The sequence below is a fragment of the Nomascus leucogenys genome, chromosome 3 (assembly GCF_006542625.1).
Source record: "Nomascus leucogenys isolate Asia chromosome 3, Asia_NLE_v1, whole genome shotgun sequence".
Classification (NCBI taxonomy): domain Eukaryota; kingdom Metazoa; phylum Chordata; class Mammalia; order Primates; family Hylobatidae; genus Nomascus; species Nomascus leucogenys.
The window spans coordinates 33,124,169-33,147,104 of record NC_044383.1 but is presented as its reverse complement, the minus strand read 5'-3'; the positions used below and the strand labels follow the sequence as shown (position 1 = coordinate 33,147,104).

Here is a 22,936-nt window from a genome sequence, read left to right as displayed (position 1 = left end):
CACATATCAGTACTTCATTCCTTTTTGAGCTGTATAATATTCCATTATATGAATGTACAGTACAACATTTATACATTTATCAGTTAATGGACATTCGAGTTGTTTCTGCTTGTTTGGCTATTGTGAATAATGCTGCTATGAACATTCTTGTATAAGTTTTTGTCTGGATGGATGTTTTCTACTTTTTTGGTTATATGCCTAGGAGTAGAATTGCTGGGTCATAGGGTAACTCTATGGTTTAACTTTTGAAGAACTGCCAAATTGTTTTTCGAAGCAGCTGTGACATGTTACATCCCCACTAGCAGCGTGTGAGAGGGTTCCAGTTTCTCCACATCTTTATCAACACTTGTTATTGTCTCTTTTTAGTATCGCCATGCAAGTGCCTGTGAATGGTACTTCATTACAGTTTTCATTTGCAGTACCCTGATGACTACTAATGCTGAGCATCTTTCCATATGCTTATTGGCCATGGTATACCTTCTTTAGAGGAATGTCTGTTCAAACCCTTTGTTCATTTTTAAATTGGTTTGTCTTTTTATTGTTGAGTTGTAAGGATTCTTTATGTATTCTAGATACAATTCCCTGATCAGATACACAATTTGTAAATATTTTCTCTGACTCTGTAGGTTTTTTTACTTTCTTACAGTATCATTTGGAACCCTGTGTTTATCATGAAAGGGTGTTGGAGTTTGTCAAAAGCTTTTTCTGTGTCTACTGAGATGATCGTTTAGGGTTTTTTCTTTTACTAATACAGTGTATTATGTTGATTATAAATGATTAATCAATAAAATATTGATTACTACATGGTGTGTTATATTGATCATTTTCAGATTTTGAACTGACCTTGCATTCCTGGAATAAATCCCACTTGGTCATAGTATATAATTCTTTTATATGGTGTTAGACTGAGTTTGCTAGTATTCTGTTAGGATTTTTGCATCTATATTTATAAGAAATATTGGTCTATAGTTTTCTTTCTTTCTTTTTTTTTGAGACGGAGTCTCACTCTGTTGCCCAGGTTGGAGTGCAGTGGTGCGATCTCGGCTCACTGCAAGCTCCACCTCCCAGGTTCACGCCATTCTCCTGCCTCAGCCTCCTGAGTAGCTGGGACTACAGGTACCCGCCAACATGCCCAGCTAATTTTTTTGTATTTTTAGTAGAGACAGGGTTTTACCATTTTAGCCAGGATGGTCTCGATCTCCTGACCTCATGATCCACCCGCCTTGGCCTCCCAAAGTGCTGGGATTACAGGCATGAGCCACCGCACCAAGACCAGTGTTAATTTTTAAAAAAATGTTTGGTAGGATTCATCAGTGAATCTATCTGGTCTTGAGCTTTTTTTTTCTTTTTCTTTTTCTTTTTTTTTTTTTTGAGATGGAATCTTGCTCTCTTGCCCAGGCTGGAGTGCAGTGGCATGATCTCAGCTCACTGCAACCTCCTGGGTTCAAGCGATTCTCCTGCCTCAGCCTCCCAAGTAGCTGGGACTACAGGTGCGCACCACCATGCCTGGCTAATTTTTGTATTTTTGATAGCGATGGGGGTTTTACCATGTTGGCCAGGCTGGTCTTGAACTCCTGACCTCAGGTGGTCCCCCCCACCTCGGCCTCCCACAGTTCTGAGATTATAGGCATGAGCCACTGTGCCCAGCCTTTTCTTTTCTTTTGAGACAAGGCCTAGCTCTGTGTCAAAAGGCTGGAGTGCAGTGGTGTGATCTCAGTTGACTGCAACCTCCACATTCTGGGCTCAAGTGATCCTCCCACTTCAGCTTCTCGAGTAGCTGGGACTACAGGCGTGCCACCATGCCTGCTGATTTTTTTTTTTTTTTTTTTGGCTGGGGAGATTTGGTAGAGATGGGGTTTCTCCATGTTGCCCAGTCTGGTCGCGACCTTCTGGGCTCAAGTGATTCACTTGCCTCTGCCTCCCAAAGTGTTGGGATTACAGATGTAAGCCACCATGCCCAGTTTCTGGGCTTTTCTTTATGGGATGTTTTTGATTCCTAATTCAATCTCTTGTTACAGGTCTATTCAGATTTTCTATTTCTTCTTGAATCAGCTATTATAGCTTGTGCCTTTCTAGGAATCTGTCCATTTCATCTAGGTTCTCTAATTTTTTGACATACAATTGTTTACAGTATGTCCTTATATGCTTTTTTTGGGGGGTAAAGTCAGTAGTAATATCCCTGTTTCATTACTGATTTTAGTTCTTTTAATCTTCTTGATCTTAATTTCTTTCTTTATTTTTAGTAAGACAGGGTCTTGCTCTGTCATCCAGGCTGGAGTGCAGTGGCATGATCATGGCTCACGGCAGCCTCCACCTCCCAGGCTCAAACTATCCTCCTACCTCAGCCTCCCTAGTAGCTGGGACTACAGGCATGCATCAGTGCACCGAGCTAATTTTTAAAATTTTTTGTAGAGATGAGGTCTTGCTACGTTGCCCAGGCTGATCTGGAATACCCAGGCTCAAGTGATCCTCCCGCCTCAGCCTCAAAAAGTCCTGGGATTACAGGCATGTGCCACCATGCCTGGCCTAATTTATTTTTAATTCCCAAGGTTATGAATTAATACATTCTTGTAAAAATTCAAACATTCAGCCTGGGCAACATGGCAAAACCCTGTCTCTACAGAAAAAAAAAAAATTAGTCCGGCATGGTGGCATGCGCCTTTAGTCCCAGCTACTTGGGAGGCTATGGTAGGAGGATTGCTTGAGCTGGGGAGGCGGAGGTTGCAGTGAACCAAGATTGCACCACTGCACTCCAGCCTGGGTGACAGAGTGAGACCCTAGCTCAAAAAAAAAAAAAATTCAAACACTGCAATCAAATGAAAGCCTTGATTGCCACCTGCAGCCTCAAACACTTCCACAGAGATAGCCCTATTATCGGTTTGGTGTAGCATGGTTACTATGTAGCATAATTAAATAGTTAAGCCAGTGCATTCATTTCTATTACTGCATAACAAATTACTATAAATTTAGCAGCCCAAAACACCAATTTATTTTCTCACATATTCCATGAGTCCAGGTACTGGTTGGCTGAGTCCTCAGCTCAGGGTCTTATCAGGCTGAAATCAAGGTGTTGGCTGGGTTAGTGATCTCATCTGAGGCTCTGTGTGTGTCCTTTCCCAAGTTCAGTGGTTGTTGCCAGAATTCAGTTACTTGCATTTGTAGGATTAAGGTGCCCACTTTCTTGTTGGCTGTCACCCAGGAGCCTTTCTCAGCTCCTAGAGTCCACCTGCCATTTCCTGCCATATGGCAGTTTGCTCCTTCAAGGTGAACAGGACAGCTGTGCTGTGGCTTCAAATCTCTTAGATTCTGTCTCTGACCTCTAGCCCTGATTTAAAGGGCTAGAGTGATAAGAAGAAGCCCACCAGGATAAATCACCTCCTTTTTGACTGCCTTAAAGTTAATTGATTAGGGACTTTAATTACATCCTTGTCATATAAGCTAACCTAATTACAGGAGTGATGCTCTATCATATTCACAGTTGTGTTTTCTTTTAAGGGGAGAAATGTATACAGGATGTGTACACCATAGGGTACAAATCTTGGGATACATCTTAGAATTGGGCCTCTCACAGCCAGCCATAAGAACTGTCCAAGTAAGCAATAGAGGTAATTAATATGGCCTTTTATAATCAATATAGATTGTTTGAAAATGTGAGATGTCCATGGTTGGCCACTAATAACATTTGTTTCATGGCAAACACATATTCAAGTAGGAGAGATGGTGATATAGGCAGAAAAATCAAATGATGCTAAACAAAAGAAAACTGCTTGATTTTGAAAGAATTCAACTTGCTGTATATCTTTTGCCTAAGCCTTCAGTCAGCCTTTGCTCTACATTTACCAGTGTGATCACTGCTTTTCCTTCTGACTTCTTTAGGTGGGTCAAGAGTTTGCTTTTCTCCCCATTCATGAGTGTAAAGTTTAATGCCTAACTGAACTTGCTTCCTTCTTTGACTCTTGTGTAGACTTGGGCACATGGGCAACATTTTTTTGTGTTTTGCTCTACCAGGTCATCCCTATTCTGTGGGATGGCCCCATTTCTTCAGCAGTGGAGCCTAGGATGTAGAGCTGCATGTTACCATTAGAAGGCGCACCCTCAGGCCTCGGCTCCGCGTTCTTTATGTCTCTGGACCGCTCTCTCTCGCAGCTCATCTCTATGGTTTCCGCTGTGTGTGCGGGTTTTTTTTTTTTTGGTCCGGAATAGGCGGAGCTTCCGGTTCCGGTGGGGGGCCGTCCCTGGCGGCGGAGATGGCGGCTACAGCGGCGGAGGCTGTGGCCTGTGGCTCTGGAGAGCCCCGGGAGGAGGCTGGAGCCCTCGGCCCCGCCTGGGATGAATCCCAGTTGCGCAGTTATAGCTTCCCGACTAGGCCCATTCCGCGTCTGAGTCAGAGCGACCCCCGGGCGGAGGAGCTTATTGAGAATGAGGTGGGGGGCGGGGCCGCGTCTAAAGGGAGAGGAGGAAGGTACCAGGTAGAGAGGTCAGAGGTGAATGGTGAAAGAGATGGGAGACTGGCAGGGCTCTAGACTAGGGCCTATGGGAAGATGGAGAGAAAGGCGAGGAGATACGGAACTTGAGGGGTTCGTGCTGATTAACGGGAGAAATTATTCTTAAGTCGAGAAGTAGTTGGGATCATGGAGGCCAACTCACCGGCTCCTTGGCATTACTTCATTTGGTGTTTTTCACCTGTTGTTTTCATTTAGGAGCCTGTGGTGCTGACCGACACAAATCTTGTGTATCCTGCCCTGAAATGGGACCTTGAATACCTGCAAGAGAATATTGGCAATGGAGACTTCTCTGTGTACAGTGCCAGCATTCACAAGTTCTTGTACTATGATGAGAAGAAGATGGCCAATTTCCAGAACTTTAAGCCGAGGTCCAACAGGGAAGAAATGAAATTTCATGAGTTCGTTGAGAAACTGCAGGATATACAGCAGCGAGGAGGGGAAGAGAGGTAAATTCCCAAATCTTAATTTTCTGTTGGATTTAGGGCACTCATTTTTCTTTCCTATACTTGTTTGAAGGTGTGGCAGAGTTGGGTCAATTAGAAATTGGCATCTCCCATCTCTGGATTCCTGTTGAAGGAGTAGTCTGGTCTTCCAGCCTTTAAGGGGTTTGAGTTCTTAGTGGTTCTTGGTGCTACAGCCAGCTAGTTCTGTAGCTTGAGGGATGAGGGAATGATTAAACTTGAGCTAAGAATCTTTGGGTTCCCATCTTCCTCGTAAAGAGTTGCCTAGAAGGGTCAGGCAGGTGAATGGAAGGAGTAATATCGTCTGTGTGAAATCAGTGATGAAGCTGAAGGCATAAGCCCTGTTCAAAGTGAGACGCCAAGGCAGGGTGGCGTAGCTCATGCCTGTAATCCCAGCACTTTGGGAGGCCGAGGTGGGAGGATTGCTTGAGCCCAGGAGTTCAAGACCAGCCTGGGAAACGTGGTGAGAGCTAGTCTCTACAAAATTAAAAACTAAAACAACCGTGGTGAGAAGTCATTACTTGACTCTGCTTGCTTCAGTTTTGGAGTGCAGTTCTAGGGTTGCGAGATATTCCAATTTTCAAGAGAAGTTCAAAATCAGGATTTTAATTTAAAATCTTTTGACTTTAAATGTGAGCAACTAAATCAGATTTAAAGAAAAAAAGTTGCAGGGGCCAAACAAAAATGTTTGTCACTGGATTTAGCTCTGAAAATGCCTTTGTTTGTAGCCATTGTCCTTAAGTATTGTGATGACTGAGGATAGTTCAACCTGAAAAGTTGTATAGTTTGTTGTGATTTTGCAGTTAAGAAGGTCAGGATTCTCTAGCTTAGGGAAGATCAGATTAAATTTGTTTTTCCTATCACAACAGCAACACAAGACACACAAGAGAGTGATTCTTCCTCTCTGCTTTTATTCCTGGTTATGAGGACAGCCTCTAATGTGGGTCCCAGACAGTATTCAGTCCCACACTATAACACTGCCTCTGGGGAACTGCTTTCGCTGAGTACTTCACGGTGAATGACCCTCTCGCATTTGGTGTCCAACCCTGGGTTTCTCTCTAGTCTCTTGCTTCACTCACTCCTGTCCCTGACTCCTTATCAGCAGTTTGTGGCTGAGTGAATGGATTTGAAATATCTTTTTTGCTGCTTCTTAACACTTAGCTGTTGTCATAATGATGGGATTTTTGACCAGAAGAGTTTCCAAGATATGAACTGTGGTCGATCTGTCCATGATGTCTTACTATGTTGGTTCAGTTATCTCATGCATTAAGTTTCTAAAATTTAACACAGTGTGTGTGTGTGCACACTTCCATACACACACACCCAACATTGAGAGAAAGATTGATTTAAATGATGCTGTTGGATTGTGTAATTCCATTGAATGAACTTATATCCAAGAATAAGCATAAGATATGTGAATCTTTTGGTTCTTCAGTCTCTTGAAGTTTCTTGCATCCCATAGTGAGAGCATTTTGTGTAAGAATGAGTGTAATCTGTACTTTGTGGGTGATTAAAGAGTTTTCAAGGAAAATCTTTAATTGTTTGGAAGTTTTGCCCTATCAGCTGACTTTAGCACCGACCAGCTTCACTCTATGATTGGACAGGTTGTTGTGATTATGGGGTGAAATGTATTAGGATCCTCTGAGCTATTTTGAGCATTTATCATTCTGGTGTAGTCATAATATTGTTTAGATTCATATTTGGGGAGTATCACTGATTCTTTCAAAGTTACTTGCATATTTTTTGGGTGAATATATAATTATTATCTTTGGGGAGAGTTGGATTGAGTCTTGAGGATTTCATGTTCCTACAAAGGTAGTGTTTACAACTCATCAAGATTTCCTATTAAGGCTGGGCATGGTAGCTTACACCTGTAATCTCAGCACTTTGGGAGGCAGATCACCTGCGGTCAGGAGTTCGAGACCAGCGTGGCTGACATGGTGAAACCCCGTCTCTACTAAAAATACAAAAATTAGCTGGGCATGGGGGCACGTGCCTGTAGTCTCAGCTACTTGGGAGACTGAGGCAGGAGAGTTGCTTGAACTCAGAAGGCAGAGGTTGCAGTGAGCCGAGATTGCACCACTGCACTCCAGCCTGGGTAACAGTGAGACTCCGTCTCAAAAAAAAAAAAGATTCTGATTAACATTGCCTTAAACATTGTGATTCTAGGCAGTGAGATGAGATGCCTTTGAACCTTTCTTTCTTTTTTTTTTTTTTTTTGAGACAGGGTCTTGCTCTGTCACCCAGGCTGGAGTTCAGTGGCATGATCTCAGCTTACTGCAACCTTCACCTCCCAGGCTCAAGTGATCCTCCCACGTCAGCCTGTCAAGTAGCAGGGACCACAGGCATGTGCAGCCATCACCATGCCCAGCTAATTTTGTGTATTTTAAATAAACAATTTATTTATTTAAATACATAAGGTTTTGCCATGTTGCCCAGGCTGGTCTCGAGCTCCTGAGCTTAGGCAATCCACCTCCCTTGGCCTCTCCAAGTGCTGGGATTACAGGCATGAGACACCGCACCTGGCCCCTTTGAGCCTTTTGAAGTAATGATCTCAGGACCAGGACAGAGATGCTTCTGTCTTTCTTTTAGGTTTGCACACTTATTAAATGTCTCTTGGGGGCTTGTTCAAGTGTGTCTGGGTTTTCATATCTCTTAAGTAACTTATGACCTTCCTCAGGTATGTTAGGAGCCTGATGCCTTTGCCTAATAAGCTGTCTTCCTTACTTTAGCTGTAGAAGGCTGCAACAGGATAGGTGGCTGAATCAGTTAAGATACAGTAGGCTTCAAGCCAGAGCTCGGGCTAAAAACAACAGAGGCTTCTCACTTACTACATATTGATAATGGGTAATGTCATATTGTTCTTTACATCATCTTACTCGCTCTGGCACCCAGATTGCCCCAGCAGCTACTATCTGGAACTTTGGAGTTGCTGTGGCAGAGGGAAAGAGATGTGGTAGTGGTGACTTGTTCTTAAATTACAGTTGGAAACAACACAAGTCGCTTCTGTGGACATTTCCTTGGCCAGAGCAGGTTAAATAAGCAAGCCTCGCTTCAAGGGGATGTGAAAGAAAACTCCCACACTGAGGGAACCAGCTGTTGGTGAACAGTAATACAGTTTACCACATGGTCATCAGGGGCCAAAGGAGATGTCTCAGACTGCGAGTCTCTGGAGTAAGACTGATTCATCATTCTAGGGTCTATGGATAGGCTTCTAGGAGTCTGAAATTGTATGAAAGTTCTGGGTGTATGTGCATTTTTATGGGGACCCTCCGTGGATTCTTTTATTTTTATTTATTTATGTATTTATATTTTTTGAGATGGTGTCTTGCTCTTGTCACCCAGGCTGGAGTGCAATGGCACGATCTCAGCTCACTGCAACCTCTGCCTCCCAGGTTCAAGTGATTCTCCTGCCTCAGCCTCCTGAGTAGGTGGGACTTTTTCTCCAGGTTTTTTTTTTTTTTTTTTTAATTTCATTTTTCATCTCACCCTCCTACTCTTTGGATTCTTAAAGGAGTCATTCTGTGACCCAAAAAAGGTTAAGCATCACTTCTTTAAAGAAAAAGTTTGGGGGCCAGATGCAGTGTCTCATACCTGTAATCCCAGAACTTTGGGAGGCAGAAGCAGGAGGATTGCTTGAGCCCAAGAGTTTAAGACCAACCTGGACAACATAGTGAGACCTTGTTTCTTTAAACAAAACCAAAAAAAAACCCCAGTAAATTAAAAAGTTTGGTGTTGAACATAACTCAATGAAGGATAAGTAAGAATTCAGTTGTATGGGAATCCGTGTTGGCTAAAATTTGCCTGACTACATCTGTTCTCTGTGGGAGATGCTGGTATGGATTTGGGCTTGGATTTTCAGATGTGGAGAGGCCATGCCAGGGGCTGTGTGTGCATGCACTAATAGGATTTTCTTCTTGGGGAACGTAGGTTGTATCTGCAGCAAACGCTCAATGACACTGTGGGCAGGAAGATTGTCATGGACTTCTTGGGTTTTAACTGGAACTGGATTAATAAGCAACAGGGAAAGCGTGGCTGGGGGCAGCTTACCTCTAACCTGCTGCTCATTGGCATGGAAGGTAAGAAATCTTTCAAAAGCAGCATGGCTTGGAGTCATATGAACCTGATTTCTAATCCTGTCTCCACCGCTTATTAGCTCCATGACTTTGAACAAGCCACTTCACTTTCTTAAGCCTCAGCCTACTCAGCTCTAAAAGAAACATAATAGGGGCTGGACGCCGTGGCTCACGCCTGTAAATCCCAGCAGTTTGGGAGGCCAAGGTGGGTGGATGATGAGGTCAGGAGATGGAGACCATCCCGGCCAACATCATGAAACCCCGTCTCTACTAAAATACAAAGAAAAAAAATTAGCTGGGCATGATGGCACGTGCCTGTAGTCCCAGCTACTCGGGAGGCTGAGAGAGGGGAAATGCTTGAACCCAGGCGGTGGAGGTTGTAGTGAGCCAAGTTCATACCACTGCACTCCAGCCTGGCGACAGAGCAAGACTCTGTCTCAAAAAAAAGAAAAAGAAACATAATAGGGCCAGGCATGGTAGCTCATGCCTGTAATCCCAGCACTTTGGGAGGCTGAGGCAGGAGGATTGCTTGAGGCCAGAAGTTTGAGGCTGCAGTGAACTATGATTGCATCACTGCACTGCAGCCTGGGCAACAGAGTGAGATCCTATCGCTTAAAAAAAGAAAAATGGAAAGAAATGAAACATGATAATGTCTTGTAAATAGTTGTGAAGATTAAATGAAACAATGTATGTTGAGCCTTTTTTTTTTTTCCTGAGACAGAGTCTCACTGTGTTGCCCAGGCTGGAGTGCAGTTGTGCGGTCTCGGCTCACTGCAACCTCCGCCTCCTGTGTTCAAATGATTCTCCTGCTTCAGCCTCCCGAGTAGCTGGCACTACAGGCGTGTGCCACCACACCTGGCTTATGTCCAGTCTTTAAGCTAGTTTCGTATACTCTAAAAAGTTCCCTTTTCCCTTCCTCAGCTGTTATGTGAGTGTGTATACTGAGATACTAGGGATCTCTCTGAAATACAGACGTGATACTTAATGTCAGGGATACGTTCTGAGAAATGTGTTGTTAGGTGACTTCATCATTGTGCGAACACCATAGAGTATAGTTACACAAACCTAGATTGTGTAGCCTGCTATATGCCTAGGCTATATGGTGTAGCCTCTGACTAAACCATGTACTACATGGTGTTAGCATATTACTGTACTGAATATTATAGTCAGTTCTAACACAATGGTATTTGTGTATGTAAACATACCTAAATATAGAAAAGGTATATAGTAAAAGTATGGTATCAAATACTGCAGGAAAAAGGTGACAAAAGAAAAAAAATATATAAAGGATAAAAAGTGGTAGTTTGGGAATTTTTTTATTGACAAAAAAAAAAAGATAAAAAACGGTATACCTGTATAGGGCTGCTCCATTATAATCTTATGGGAGCACTATCGTAGTTGCAGTCTGTTGTTGACTAAAATGTCATGTGGCACATGACTGTACCACTTTTCTCTCCTAGATCTGTCTATATTCAGAAAATTTTTATCCCTGTAAAAGAGGGGAAACTCATTTTTTTTAGTATAAATTCAAGTTTATTATTTTTATTTATTTATTTATTTTTTTGAGACGGAGTCTCGCTCTGTCGCCCAGGCTGGAGTGCAATGGCACGATCTCGGCTCACTACAAGCTCCGCCTCCTAGGTTCACGCCATTCTCCCACCTCAGCCTCCCAAGTAGCTGGGACTACAGGCGCCCACCACCACAATTGGCTAATTTTTTTTGTACTTTTAGTAGAGACAGGGTTTCACTGTGTTAGCCAGGATGGTCTCGATCTCCTGACCTCGTGATCCACCTGCCTCGGCCTCCCAAAGTGCTGGGATTACAGGCGTGAGCCACCGCACCTGGCAAATTCAACTTTATCTTTTAAATAGATAATACATTCATGGAGTTCAAATTCAACAGGTGTAAATAGGTACGTAGTGATAACCACCCCTGTCTCTTAGCCTCCCAATTTCCTCCCTGGAGGTACTGCATATTATTAGTTGCTTGTGTTTTCTTTTTTTTTTTTGAGACAGAATCTCGCTCTTTTGCCCAGGCCGGAGTGCAGTGGCGCTATCTTGGCTCACTGCAAGCTCTGCCTCCCGGGTTCACGCCATTTTCCTGCCTCAGCCTCCCTAGTAGCTTGGACTACAGGCGCCCACCACTGCGCCCGGCTAATTTTTTGTATTTTTTTAGTAGAGACGGGGTTTCACCGTGTTAGCCAGGATGGTTTCGATCTCCTGACCTCGTGATCCGCCCGCCTCGGCCTCCCAAAGTACTGGGATTACAGGCGTGAGCCACCGTGCCCGGCCAGTTGCTTGTGTTTTCTGCTAGAGAAATTTATGCATACACTAATAAATATGTGAATGTGTTTTTTTTGTTTTGTTTTCCTTTTGAATGAAAGGAGAGGCCCTTAAACTCCACTCAGGAGAATGAGAGCTTTTTATGAGACGGGGTCATTGTCTCATTCTTATTTTTATTTCTCACAATAGCTCAATGCCAGGCCCATGGTAGGTACTTAGTAAATGGTGAATAACCTAGATTGAACAAGGAAGCAGTGAAGTTATTTATTGTCATTCACCACTGAGCTCTTTGGTTTCTTCTCGTTTGATTGTCCATTCTTCAGATTTGGATCCTTTGCTGCTAGTACTAATAAAGATTTCCAGCCATGTGGCTTGTGAATTGACACCACCTGCCTCTTTTTTTGTTTTTGTTTTTGTTTTTTATTGAGACAGTGTCTCACTCTGTCACCCATGCTGGAGTGCAGTGGCATGATCAGGGCTCACTGCAGCCTTGACCTCCCAGTCTCAAACGATCCTCCCACCTCAGCCTTCTAAGTAGCTAGGACTACAGGCGTAAGCCAGCATGCTTGGCTAATTTTTAAAGTATTCTTCTGTAGAGATGAGGGTCTCCCTATGTTGCCCAGACTGGTCTCGAACTCCTGGCCCCCTCTCACCTTGGCCCCCTAAGTGATCCTCTCACCTTGGCCCCCTAAAGTGTTGGGATTACAGATGTGAGCCACTGTGGCTGGTCTTACCTGCCCCTTTGAAACCAACTCTTGGTTGACCTGCCAAGAAAGAGCCAGTTCTGGTTTACTTGACTTTTTTTTGAGACAGAGTCTTGCTCTGTCGCCCAGGCTGGTGTGCGGTGGCGTGATCTCAGCTCACTGAGATCACCGGAAACCTCTGCCTTCTGGTTCACACCATTCTTCTGCCTCAGCCTCCCAAGTAGCTGGGACTATAGGCGCCAGCCATCACGCCCAGCTAATTTTTTTATAGTTTTAGTAGAGACGGGGTTTCCTGTGTTAGCCAGGATGGTCTCGATCTCCTGACTTTGTAATCCGCCCGCCTCGGCCTCCCAAAGTGCTGGCATTACAGGCGTGAGCCACTGTGCCCGGCAGTTTACTTGACTCTTACGTCTTTCTGTTGCCTGCATTTCCTATGGTAGGGTGCATGGAAGTGGATCCCTCTGATAGAGATGAGAGTAAGTCTCCTTTGAGGATGCACGTGGACTCTCATCACTTAAGAAAGTATCTGTCTTGGCATACCCAGACAGAGCTGGGAAAGATTTTCTAAATTCCACGCCCTGCAAAAGTGTGTGTTCAACTCATGGACTGTGCAAAGGCCAAACAACAGACATGGACCTAGTTATAAAGGAGTAGATGGAACATACACTAGGGCACAACTAATTCAAGGTGGCATTTAAAATAATGTGCCACATTTAAATTACACAACACTCTCTTCAGTCATCTGATACTCTTTCCTCCAATGAAAATCACTTGCACCAGTGAGCCCCAATGTTGCTCTAAGAAGTGTTGTCTTGGCTAGATGTGGTGGCTCACGCCTGTAATCCTAACACTTTGGGAGGCTGAGGTGGACAGGTCACTTGAGCCCAGAAGTTGGAGACCAGCCTGGGCAACGTGGTGAAACTCCGTCTCTTAAAAAAACAAGTATTGCATCCGTTAGGTGTATCGAAGTGGGAGGAAAGGTTGAGAGTCCACAAAGGTTTTGAGTTCCACAGAGCTACCCAAAGTAAATACAGAGCTACATAATCATACAACTTAGAATGACTGGTTAACTCCTCATGTATATGTTGTTGATACCAGTCATTTCTGTTTTGCTTCCCTTGAATTCCTGCTGTAGTCAAGAAGAGTACACGGTATACACAGTTGATTACCCTACCTGATTTTTGAGTATCATTTTGATGTGCTCTTGCTTCCAGTAAGGGCAGCAGCCTTCATTTAGGGAAGTTGACTTAGCTGATAGTGGACCCTTAACCAGTGATGTTTGCTAGAGTTATTACCATACAAGCTTAACACCTAATTTTCTGAGAGTTGTAAATGGAATTTCCCTGATTCTGCCTAAATTTTGATTTGGAACTCTTAGCTGGGAGGGCAGGCTGGGTTTCTCTTTAGCACTGGGTCCTGTGTTCCAGCTTGTGCAGTAGAACCACTGCTCTGCATAAGAAAATGCCTTTCTTCTTACAGGAAATGTGACACCTGCTCACTATGATGAGCAGCAGAACTTTTTTGCTCAGATAAAAGGTTACAAACGATGCATCTTATTCCCTCCGGATCAGTTCGAGTGCCTCTACCCATACCCTGTTCATCACCCATGTGACAGACAGAGCCAGGTGAGCTTGTGTGGTCTGAGAAGGGTATAGAACTCTAGATTCTAGAAATGCCTAGGCTGGAATGTCTTTCCCCCTTCCCCGTAGTGATATGCCAGGTTCGGATTACAGGCTGTTCTTGCCTTAACACACCAAGAGGATAATTTCATTGTAGCTCACATATTCCAGGCTCCCTGGAGTGGCCACCAGATGTTTGTAAGTATAACTAGCCCCACAGAGCCAATTCTCGGGACAGACCCTGTCATTGATGCTAATGGACTCTGGTTACTCTGTTTGATTGGCTTCTAAGTTCATGGAACAAAATGTGTATGTCTCCATTGGATTTAATCATTGTTTGCTTTTGTCATGGATGCTATTTCTTTTTGATAAGGAGAAGGGTGAATAAAACTGAGCTATGTTGTTTAATGTATTTCCTGGATCTAAGTGAGGTATGTGATTAACTGTGGCCAGCCAAAGATATCCTTTCCTTTCTTCAGAAAGCTGTCTAGCTACTTCATGTGGGAGTCTTTGCTGGTTAGAATATGTTTTTGGGAGAAAGTTTCTGAAGGTTTGGGTGGAGGATAATTCCTAATTCCTCATATCCTCAGCTGTGGAGTAGGTTGTCTGACCTCAGGAGCACTGAAGCCTAGGATTCTTTCTTTATCACTTAACATTCAAATGTGGACTGTGTTATATTGTTCTCTCTCAGAGTTTAATGTGCATTATATCTTCTGCTGGATATAAATTCTAAAGACTTTTTTTTAAGGCATTTTTTTTGTTTGTTTTTTGTGTTGTTTGTTTTTACTGCCAAACTGGTACATAGTAGTTTTACTGGTGAAGATTTGGTGATTGACTGATATTTTTTTTCTTTCTCTTAAACCTCTTAGGTGGACTTTGACAATCCCGACTACGAGAGGTTCCCTAATTTCCAAAATGTGGTTGGTTACGAAACAGTGGTTGGCCCTGGTGATGTTCTTTACATCCCAATGTACTGGTGAGAAGGGGGCTAGGGCTGGGGAGCTTTCTTTTCCATTCCCTAGAAAGCCTTGTCTGTGTCCCTTCTGAGTTACGGCATGATTGGTTTTATGTGGTCTATAGGAAGGTTGGCATATCCAGACGTGAGCGTACTGAACCTGTGGGGGATAGTGGGGGGAATGATAGCCCTGTCTCTAGGACAGGATGACAATTCTTCAAGTCCATAGAGATTCTAGAGGCTTGAGCCTAGAAAACCTGTTCTTGGCTCTTTGGTATTTAGAGACTGAACACCAGTACCTCTAACCCCCCAGTGTGTGTTTTTTCACAGGATGAGTGTAAAGATACTGTCTTCACTATTTTCCTTAACTGGACTCTACCTAGTTTTTCAGCTCCCCCCTGCCCCCCCACCCCCCGCCAAAAGTATCAGTAGTAAACAGGAGCCTGTTTGTTTTCTTGCAGGTGGCATCACATAGAGTCATTACTAAATGGGGGGATTACCATCACTGTGAACTTCTGGTATAAGGTGAATATGGTTTGCTTTTTTTGTTTTTTCCAGATGGAACTGGCTCTTGGGTAAGGTAGGTATAATAAATGATTTTGGATGGGATGGTTGACTATCCCTGGAAGTGATTGTCAGGTGTCTGGGGAGTTGAAGAGGGACAGGATTGAATTGGGTTTCTTGTTTTTAAATATATTTTTTGAGACAGAGTCTTGCTCTGTTGCCCAGGCTGGAGTGCAGTGGCGTGATCTGGGCTCACTGCAACTTCTGCCTCCCGGGTTCAAGTGATTCTCCTGCCTCAGCCTCCCGAGTAGTTGGGATTATAGGCACACACCACTATGTCCAGCCAATTTTTGTATTTTTAGTAGAGATGGGGTTTCACCATGTTGGCCAGGCTGGTCTCAAACTCCTGACCTCAAGTGATCCACCCGCCTCGGCCTCCCAAAGTTCTGGGATTACGGGCCTGAGCCACTGCGCCCGGCAAGAGTTGGGTTTCTTAGAAGGGAGGATGGTACTAAGAATAGTAGAGTGACACTGATGCCTGCTGCTAAAGGCATTTCCTGAGTTACTGCTTCCTTTGTAGGGGGCTCCCACCCCTAAGAGAATTGAATATCCTCTCAAAGCTCATCAGAAAGTGGCCATAATGAGAAACATTGAGAAGATGCTTGGAGAGGCCTTGGGGAACCCACAAGAGGTATGTGACTGCCCCAAGGTGGCCTAGTGGGTGGGTTGACCAAGGAAAGTCAGGATCACAGTGACATTCTTTACAGCCTCTGTGTTTCAGTATCTGGTGTCCTCTCTCTCCATAGAGGTTATGGGTATGTTCAGAAAAATTCTTGTTTTCTGGTGATAGCTGGGCTTGACTGGCAGATCAATTATAATTAGTTCCATGCTAGTAGTAATGTTCCCCACGGGGCTTGTGTGCCATCTGGGGACCCCCTGAGGGGATTCTTCTGGAACAGGAAGCGAGCACTAACACATCTCCTTGCACTTTCCCAGCTGTGCCAGGGCTGCTGTAGGTAATGTTGAGAGACCTGCTTCCCACGCAGGTGTGCCAGTGGCCCATTGGGTAAATAGGGGAGGTTTGTATTTGTAGGGTTCTTGCCTGCCTCTTGCAGGTAACCTCAGCATCCACAGACACCTGTGGTTTTGGGGGATAGCATCAGCCCCAGTTGCAGGTGATCCTTTTTTGAGGGTATGGAGGCAGTTAACATTCTGGAGAAACATGCAGACACTCTTGGGTGTTCGGGGATTATTAGCTTCTCTGACCATGTCTGTCCGTTGGGGGCATATTATGGTAAGAGACAGGGTGTTGTGAGAGAGAAGAATAATAGTACAAGATGGACCCCTGAGGAAAAGGCTATGTCCCAGAATACTGGGTTGACCTTCAAGAAGATAGGTGATTAGAGGATTCACAAGAGTATATGAAAACATTGTCTCTGTCCTTGGCTGGACATCTGATGTCTCCAGATACACACTGTCCAATTCCAGGGCCAGGGAACAGCCAGTTCTGATTGGCTCCTCATGTTTCTTTACAGGTGGGGCCCTTGTTGAACACAATGATCAAGGGCCGATACAACTAGCCTGCCAGGGGTCAAGGCCTCCTGCCAGGTGACTGCTATCCCGTCCACACCGCTTCATTGATGAGGACAGGAGACTGCAAGCGCTAGTATTGCACGCTGCACTTAATGGACTGGACTCTTGCCATGGCCCAGGAGGCAGGTGTTCGGGCGAGGCAGGGCAGTTGGCACTCCACTCCTATTTGGAGGGACTTCATACCCTTGCCTCTTGTGCCCCAGCACCTTCTCTCTTTGCCCCCCGCCTAAAGTCCTGCATTCAGTGTGTGGAGTCCCAGCTTTTGGTTGTCATCATGTCTGTGTGTATGTTAGTCTCTCAACTTTGGAATGTGTGCGTGTGTGTGCATGCACACGCATGTATGTATCTGTTCCCTGTTGCTTCTGGGTCAGGCTGTCACTTCCGGCTCTCAGCCGTATCTCCTGCAACCTCAGTGCCTCAGCCTGAGAGAGAGAGGAGATGCTCTTGGACTCCCCACTGCATCTGGGCTGCAGGGCCAGAGCTAGTCTGACCATTAGGTCAGTCTGCCTCCTGACAGTTTTTGCATAGTCAAGCTCTAGGCAGTATGGGAATGGCTACTGGGACTCTAATGGGGTGAAAGAAAGGGGAGGCTTGTCTTTGAGAGCCTAGATAGCCTTCCTGTGAGAGAGGATTAGATAGGGTTCCAACTGGGCCTACAAGCTCAAGCCATATATAAAAGGACCTTGGGACATAAGAACCAATGATTGTGCATAAGTTCCAAATTACAGACACATACAATTTCTCTCAGCACCAGCTCTTGCCCCTATGCTGGGTACCAAGGGAGTTCTAGCTGTGGCTTCTCTAGGTTCTAGGGGTGCAAGCCTCTGTGTGTTTGTGTGTGTGTGTCTGTGTGTGTGTATCTACACTGGGGTGCAAGCCTGTATGTGTGCGTGTGTGTATCCACACTGGCCAGCCTCCCTACTTACCAAGGTTCTCCACTGCTTACCTTTTCCGGTGGGACAGTACAGTGTGAGCCCCCGGGAAGTACTGCCTGACCTATCCTAGGCTTTTACACTTGGATTTTAGCCATCATATGTTGGCCAGGTCTCACTGCAGCCTGCCTGAGGCTAACTGGCTAGAGCCTCCAGGCCCTATGATGCTCCCTGCCCAGGCCATATTCTTTATTCCTGCTGAGCTTCCTGGCTGAATAGATGAAATGGGGTCAAGCCCAGGCAGCTCATTCACTACCTGTGATCCACCTCAGGGCACGGGCAAACACATAGGCTTGCCTCTTAAAGCCAGCTCCTCTGCCAGACCCCATTGTAGTGTGCCACAACACCCTCAATAGTCAGGGCAACTGGTAGAGCATGGAAGTCGAATTTCCTTTTCTGTTAGGAGCTACTCATGGGAACCCCTCAGGGCTGCAGCTTACAGGTGGGCAGCTGTGATTGCACAACTTGAAGGGCCAACATTCACATCTATTCAGTGGGAGTGGGGCCCCTGGGATTGGGCAGTGTGGTGGCCCTATGTCTCCTCACCTCTGCTCCTGTCTTCATCACCTTCTCTCTGGAAGGGAGGAGGAGTTGGAAGGTCTCTGGTTTTCTTTTCTTTTCTTTTTTTTTTTTTTTTTTTTTTTGCCAAAGGTTTACTTCCAGCATCTGAGCTCTGGCCCTCACCCCCGAAGCTCAGTTTATAGTGCACTGATGAACTGAGAGGATGCGTGTGGATGCGTTTGCATGCCTGAGTGTGTTTTTGGGGGAGGGGTGTTTATTTTTAGTACCCCATTCTGGGGTTCTCTGATGCAGTGTGGATGTGAAGACATGGTACCTTCTCAAGTGTAGCTCTTTCAAATATAGTCAATGCTGGGAAATGTGATTGCAGTGATCTCTGTCCCTCCACTTCTTTTGGCAAAGAGGAGCACAGGAGTGGAGGAAAAACTTGGCCACAGTCACACTTGGAAAGATAGTAGACGATTTTCGTTCTCAGCAGGTGTGCTGTATTCCTTGCTCAGCCCTGAAAGATGTGGGTGATGTGTCAAGGAGGCGTGCACTTAGCTGGTCCTTGCTGAGTTCTGTACTGACACAGGTCTCACTAAGGTGGCTGAGGGGTGGGAGGGAGAAGGCTAATCTTGGAACCTTCACAGGATTGGCCTTGATCCTTGGGTAACACAAGAGTGATCCCTGATTTTTAGACACCTAATATGTGCCTAGTGCTTTTATCTTTGTTCCTCACTATCCTGCAAGGTAGGTATTCTCACTTACAGATGAATAAATGGGCTCAGAGAGATTAGGTGATTAGTGACAATCAGTTGTAACTTAGCACTGTTTGGCTGCAAACCCCTTGTTCCTTCCTTTCCACCAAACTATGTTGATTTTCCTTCCTTACCTCCCTCCTTGTACCACAGGTTCTGTCCTCAAGATATCACCCCACTGGGCAGTATCTGAAGGCAGACCCAGCCCAAGATGGTGCAGAATATACAGCTCAGGGTAAAAGTTCTTCTGGGCTCCTGCTAACAACGTCTTGGAAAAACCTCCAGGGAAGCCATATGATGAATTAGTGCTAGAAGAAGCTGTGGGGGGAACTGAGTTCTATCTCTAATTGCATTACTTGTGTGTCCTTGAATAGGACCCATAACTCCTTCCAGCATGCTTTTGCATCTATAGAACTGAAGCTGTAGTTCTAGATGACACTAAGGGTCTTGGTTCATATTCAGCTGCTGCTTCCCCCCAAGGAAAAGATGAGGTTTTCCCCTTCAATTACCTTGTTGAGGGATGTTTAGGCTCAAATTTGCTTGCCACAGAGGAAACATTTCTGCTGTAATTGTTTACCTCCATCCTAGCTGGCAGTGTGGGGGACACACATACAGCAAGTGAAGGTGGGGGTTTGGGCCCGTATAGGGGTCAGCCACACTGCAGGCTCATCTATTCACACCAGCAGGTACAGAGATAACTAGTGTTTTGTAAAGTCAAATATTTGTTGGGGGGTTGGAGTTCTGGGGATGGAGGAGGGGCTGTTCTGGGCATCAGTTGAACAGATGCCCAGGATGCCTGGGGGAGACCAGCTTCCCCTACAAATCAGAGCTCTAAATTACAAGGTTTTTACCAACGTGAACAGTTGGGGGAAGTCGTCTGCTGTCATTTGCGTAATGGTTTCTGTCACTGGTGATTAGACACAGGATGAAGGAAAAGAAATTTGACAATTAGGAATGAGTGATCATTAATCTGAATCTGTTAAGAGACAGAGAGGGGAAGGATCCTTATCAGTGGGCCAGCCCAGTATGGGGAGACACTCCCTCCCTCTGCCCCCAGAGACTCCTGGGCTACATCCTCTTTCAGTATTGCCACAAGTGGGCAGAGCTTGTATTTCTTAACAAAGACTAGGGACCCAGTCGCCAGCCTGAGATGGATATAGGAACAGACATCTTTGGGCATGAGCCAACAAAGAAATAGATGGGTGTCAAGTACAAGCTATAAGGCAAAGAATAACAGTGGAAAAGTTTTGACATGTGTTTGCCATTTGTGGAAAATGTTTTTGTAATAGTCAATACCCCTGATAGCCCACCTGTGACAAGTATTTATTACATTCCAGCACTGTAGGGTGTGAGGAAAATCTGGTCCTTATCAAATCCCAGGAACTTCTGCTTAGTTGGGAAAGAAATTACATGAAGCAACCAGAGGTTATAAGGCCACACATGTATATCGTGCACCCTGTGTGGACAAGATTAGGGACTGTTGAGAGAGGAGGAAACCAGTAGAGAGCAAAGCTCTACCCAGGCTCCTCGTAAGCCTCTGGGCTCACCCGAGAGGGCCTCGCTACTCTACACTTCCTAGCAACAATGATGTCCCCACAACCCCACATCAGTGCAGCTGTGGCTGTGTGGAGGGGCTCTGAGGCCAGATGTGTAAACAGTGCTGAGGTTCAGTAATAGGATGAGTCTTCAGGTGTGGAGCAGCCCACCTTGGCTCTTCCCATGTCTCTATGTTACTTCTTCTGCTGTCCTTTCAAACTTCAAGGACAGTATTAATTTATACTAGTATTTCTTCCTCAGTTTTGTGACTTGAATGCAGTGAGTGCCTTAGATGAGAGGATCCCTCAAGGATGAAGGAATGGGGGTTGGTGGTTCTCTCTTTCAGAACTTCCCAAAAATGGGGCTGTGTCTCACCTCTCAGTAGGTTCCCTACCTCTGGGTCTTCCACCCTTCAAAATCTGGTACAGAATTTAGCAGGGGCTGCAGGGAATGACCCTCAGGGACCAGTTTCACCCAGATGGGGTAGATGATGAGGTATGCCTAGAAGTAGCTCAGGGCTCCAGAGTCTGGCCTTTCAGCTGGTGTCTTACTCCCCTTTGAGACCTCCAGCTGCTTGTCTTCCACTCCCTGCATACTTCTCTGATGTCTTCTCAAACTGCTGGCTCTAAAGGGATGTTCCAGCCTCCCTCTCCAGAGCTGCCTGCAGTTTCCCTTATTCAGCTGTCCCCTGCCTAGTCTCTCCAGCGGCCTCCTTACCAAGACCCTTTTTCCTAAACAGTTGTCCTTCCCTCAGAAACTCCATGGCTGCAAGTGTTGAATAGACTTGTCTTTAGGATCCCTCTCTCTGGTCATCACTGTTCATCTTAGGGCCATCTCCCTTTTCTGATTTTTGACAGCTCTGTTTATTTTGCCCATGGCTAGTCCTCTTGTTTTGTGTCTGCTGTGTGTTCTTGCCCTTCCCTTGTCAGTTCTGTACATCCTGGTTCAGCTTGTCTCACCGTGGTAGCCCCTTCTTGTCTTCAGCCATCTTGGTTTAATCCTTATAGGTCATGGATGAATGGAGCCTTGCTGAGCGCTTTTGAGGGCATTTCTGTTGGGCAAAACCTCAGAAACTGGAAGTCTTGAGGCCTGGGAGCATGTGGTCAGTGAGGCCTCCAGAGGTGGGTTAGGGGTGGGCACCTAGAGAGTAGTAGAGAGCCAGTTGAGGGGAGAGGTGCAGGGGTTGCTGAGGAGACTTTCTGAGAATGGTGTCAGGCCTGGGAAGCCGTTGCAGAAGAACTGAGCTGTCAGAAGGAGATACCAATATCCCCTTTGCAGGGTGGTGATGAACATCAAACATGACATGTAATATGCTCCCTTCATGGAGGGTTTCCATCTAAATGCATCTGTGTGCCTTAGGGACCAGTAGTTCAGGAGTGATGGACTTTTTTGAGTGTCTCCTAATTTCTCTCAGGTGTCTTTGGCTCTGTGTCACCAAATGTGCCTGACCTCTGCATCCCAGTGGTTGCTGAAAGGGAAACAGTATATTGCGTAGTCAGATGTCAGGAGTAGAGATCTTAATGAGAAAAGCCCTGGCAGCTGGAGAGATGAGAGGACCTAGTGGTCAGCTTATAGTCAGCTTATACCCAGACTATCTCTTCACTCCTCCAAGAGTTTGTGTCCCATAGCTGATTAAAGAATTTACATATGGGCTCCCCCCTGCTTTCCCACTTAAAATCTATTATCATATTTTGGGAAGGAGCATGTGTCCTTTAACTTTCAACGGTAAACAATCTAGGATAGTGTTTAAAGGCATGGATTTTAGAGTCAGATATAGTTGGTTTGAATTTCTAGCTTCACTACCTACCAGCTCGGTTTGACCTTGGTTGATTTACTTAACCTCTCTGAGCCTCAGTTTCCTCAACTATAATAACGTGGGTGGAGGGAGGCATGTTGAAAATATCTACCTCAGGGTTGTTGGAGTAACTGAAACAATGTAAAGCTTTAGCACAGTGCCTGGCAAGCACTTAATAAATGGCTGTGGTGGTGGTGGTTATATTTATTACGTGATTTATTCAGAAATTTGGTTTCAGTGATCTCTAAACAGATTTCCAGTGGTTCTTTCTCTCTCAAGAAAAGCATAGGGAAAAACGAGAAACACCTCAGATAAACCATATTGAGTTGAGGGTAGACAGAAGAGTCTAGTACCTAAACTCACCCTAGAGGAAGAGAAACAGGAAGTGTCTGATGCCTCTTCTGCCTGGGCAGCCAGACTTTACCGCGGTACTACCAGCCCAGGGCCTTGGGTGAGAAGGTTTCAGGTCTCAGCTCCCCTTGCACTGTGTGAGAGGCCGTGGAGCCGAATGAGTCCTTATTACACCTGGAGAAGCTGTTGTCTCCTCACACCATGAAATGCAATAGCAGTCAAATCAGGCCCCTCTTGATTCAATTTTAGTCCATGCCTTTCCGTGTATTTAAATTATGTAAGTGTTGGCCAGGTGTGGTGGCTCGTGCCTGTAATCCCAGCACTTCGGGAGGCTGAGGCAGGAGGATCACTTGAGCCCAGGAGT

At 45.3% G+C, this 22,936-nt stretch overlaps 1 protein-coding gene across 1 annotated transcript; it reads left to right on the top strand.

The window, feature by feature from the left end:
• Window positions 1-4,161: 4,161 nt before the first annotated feature.
• HIF1AN (hypoxia inducible factor 1 subunit alpha inhibitor) lies at window positions 4,162-22,424 on the top strand. Its single transcript, XM_003255345.4, has 8 exons — window positions 4,162-4,424; window positions 4,701-4,951; window positions 8,897-9,045; window positions 13,508-13,653; window positions 14,517-14,623; window positions 15,064-15,127; window positions 15,687-15,797; window positions 16,642-22,424. Exons 1-8 carry the CDS (start codon window positions 4,248-4,250, stop codon window positions 16,684-16,686), a joined length of 1,050 nt encoding a protein of 349 aa, XP_003255393.1. The 5' UTR covers window positions 4,162-4,247; the 3' UTR covers window positions 16,687-22,424.
• The last annotated feature ends 512 nt before the right edge of the window (window positions 22,425-22,936 follow it).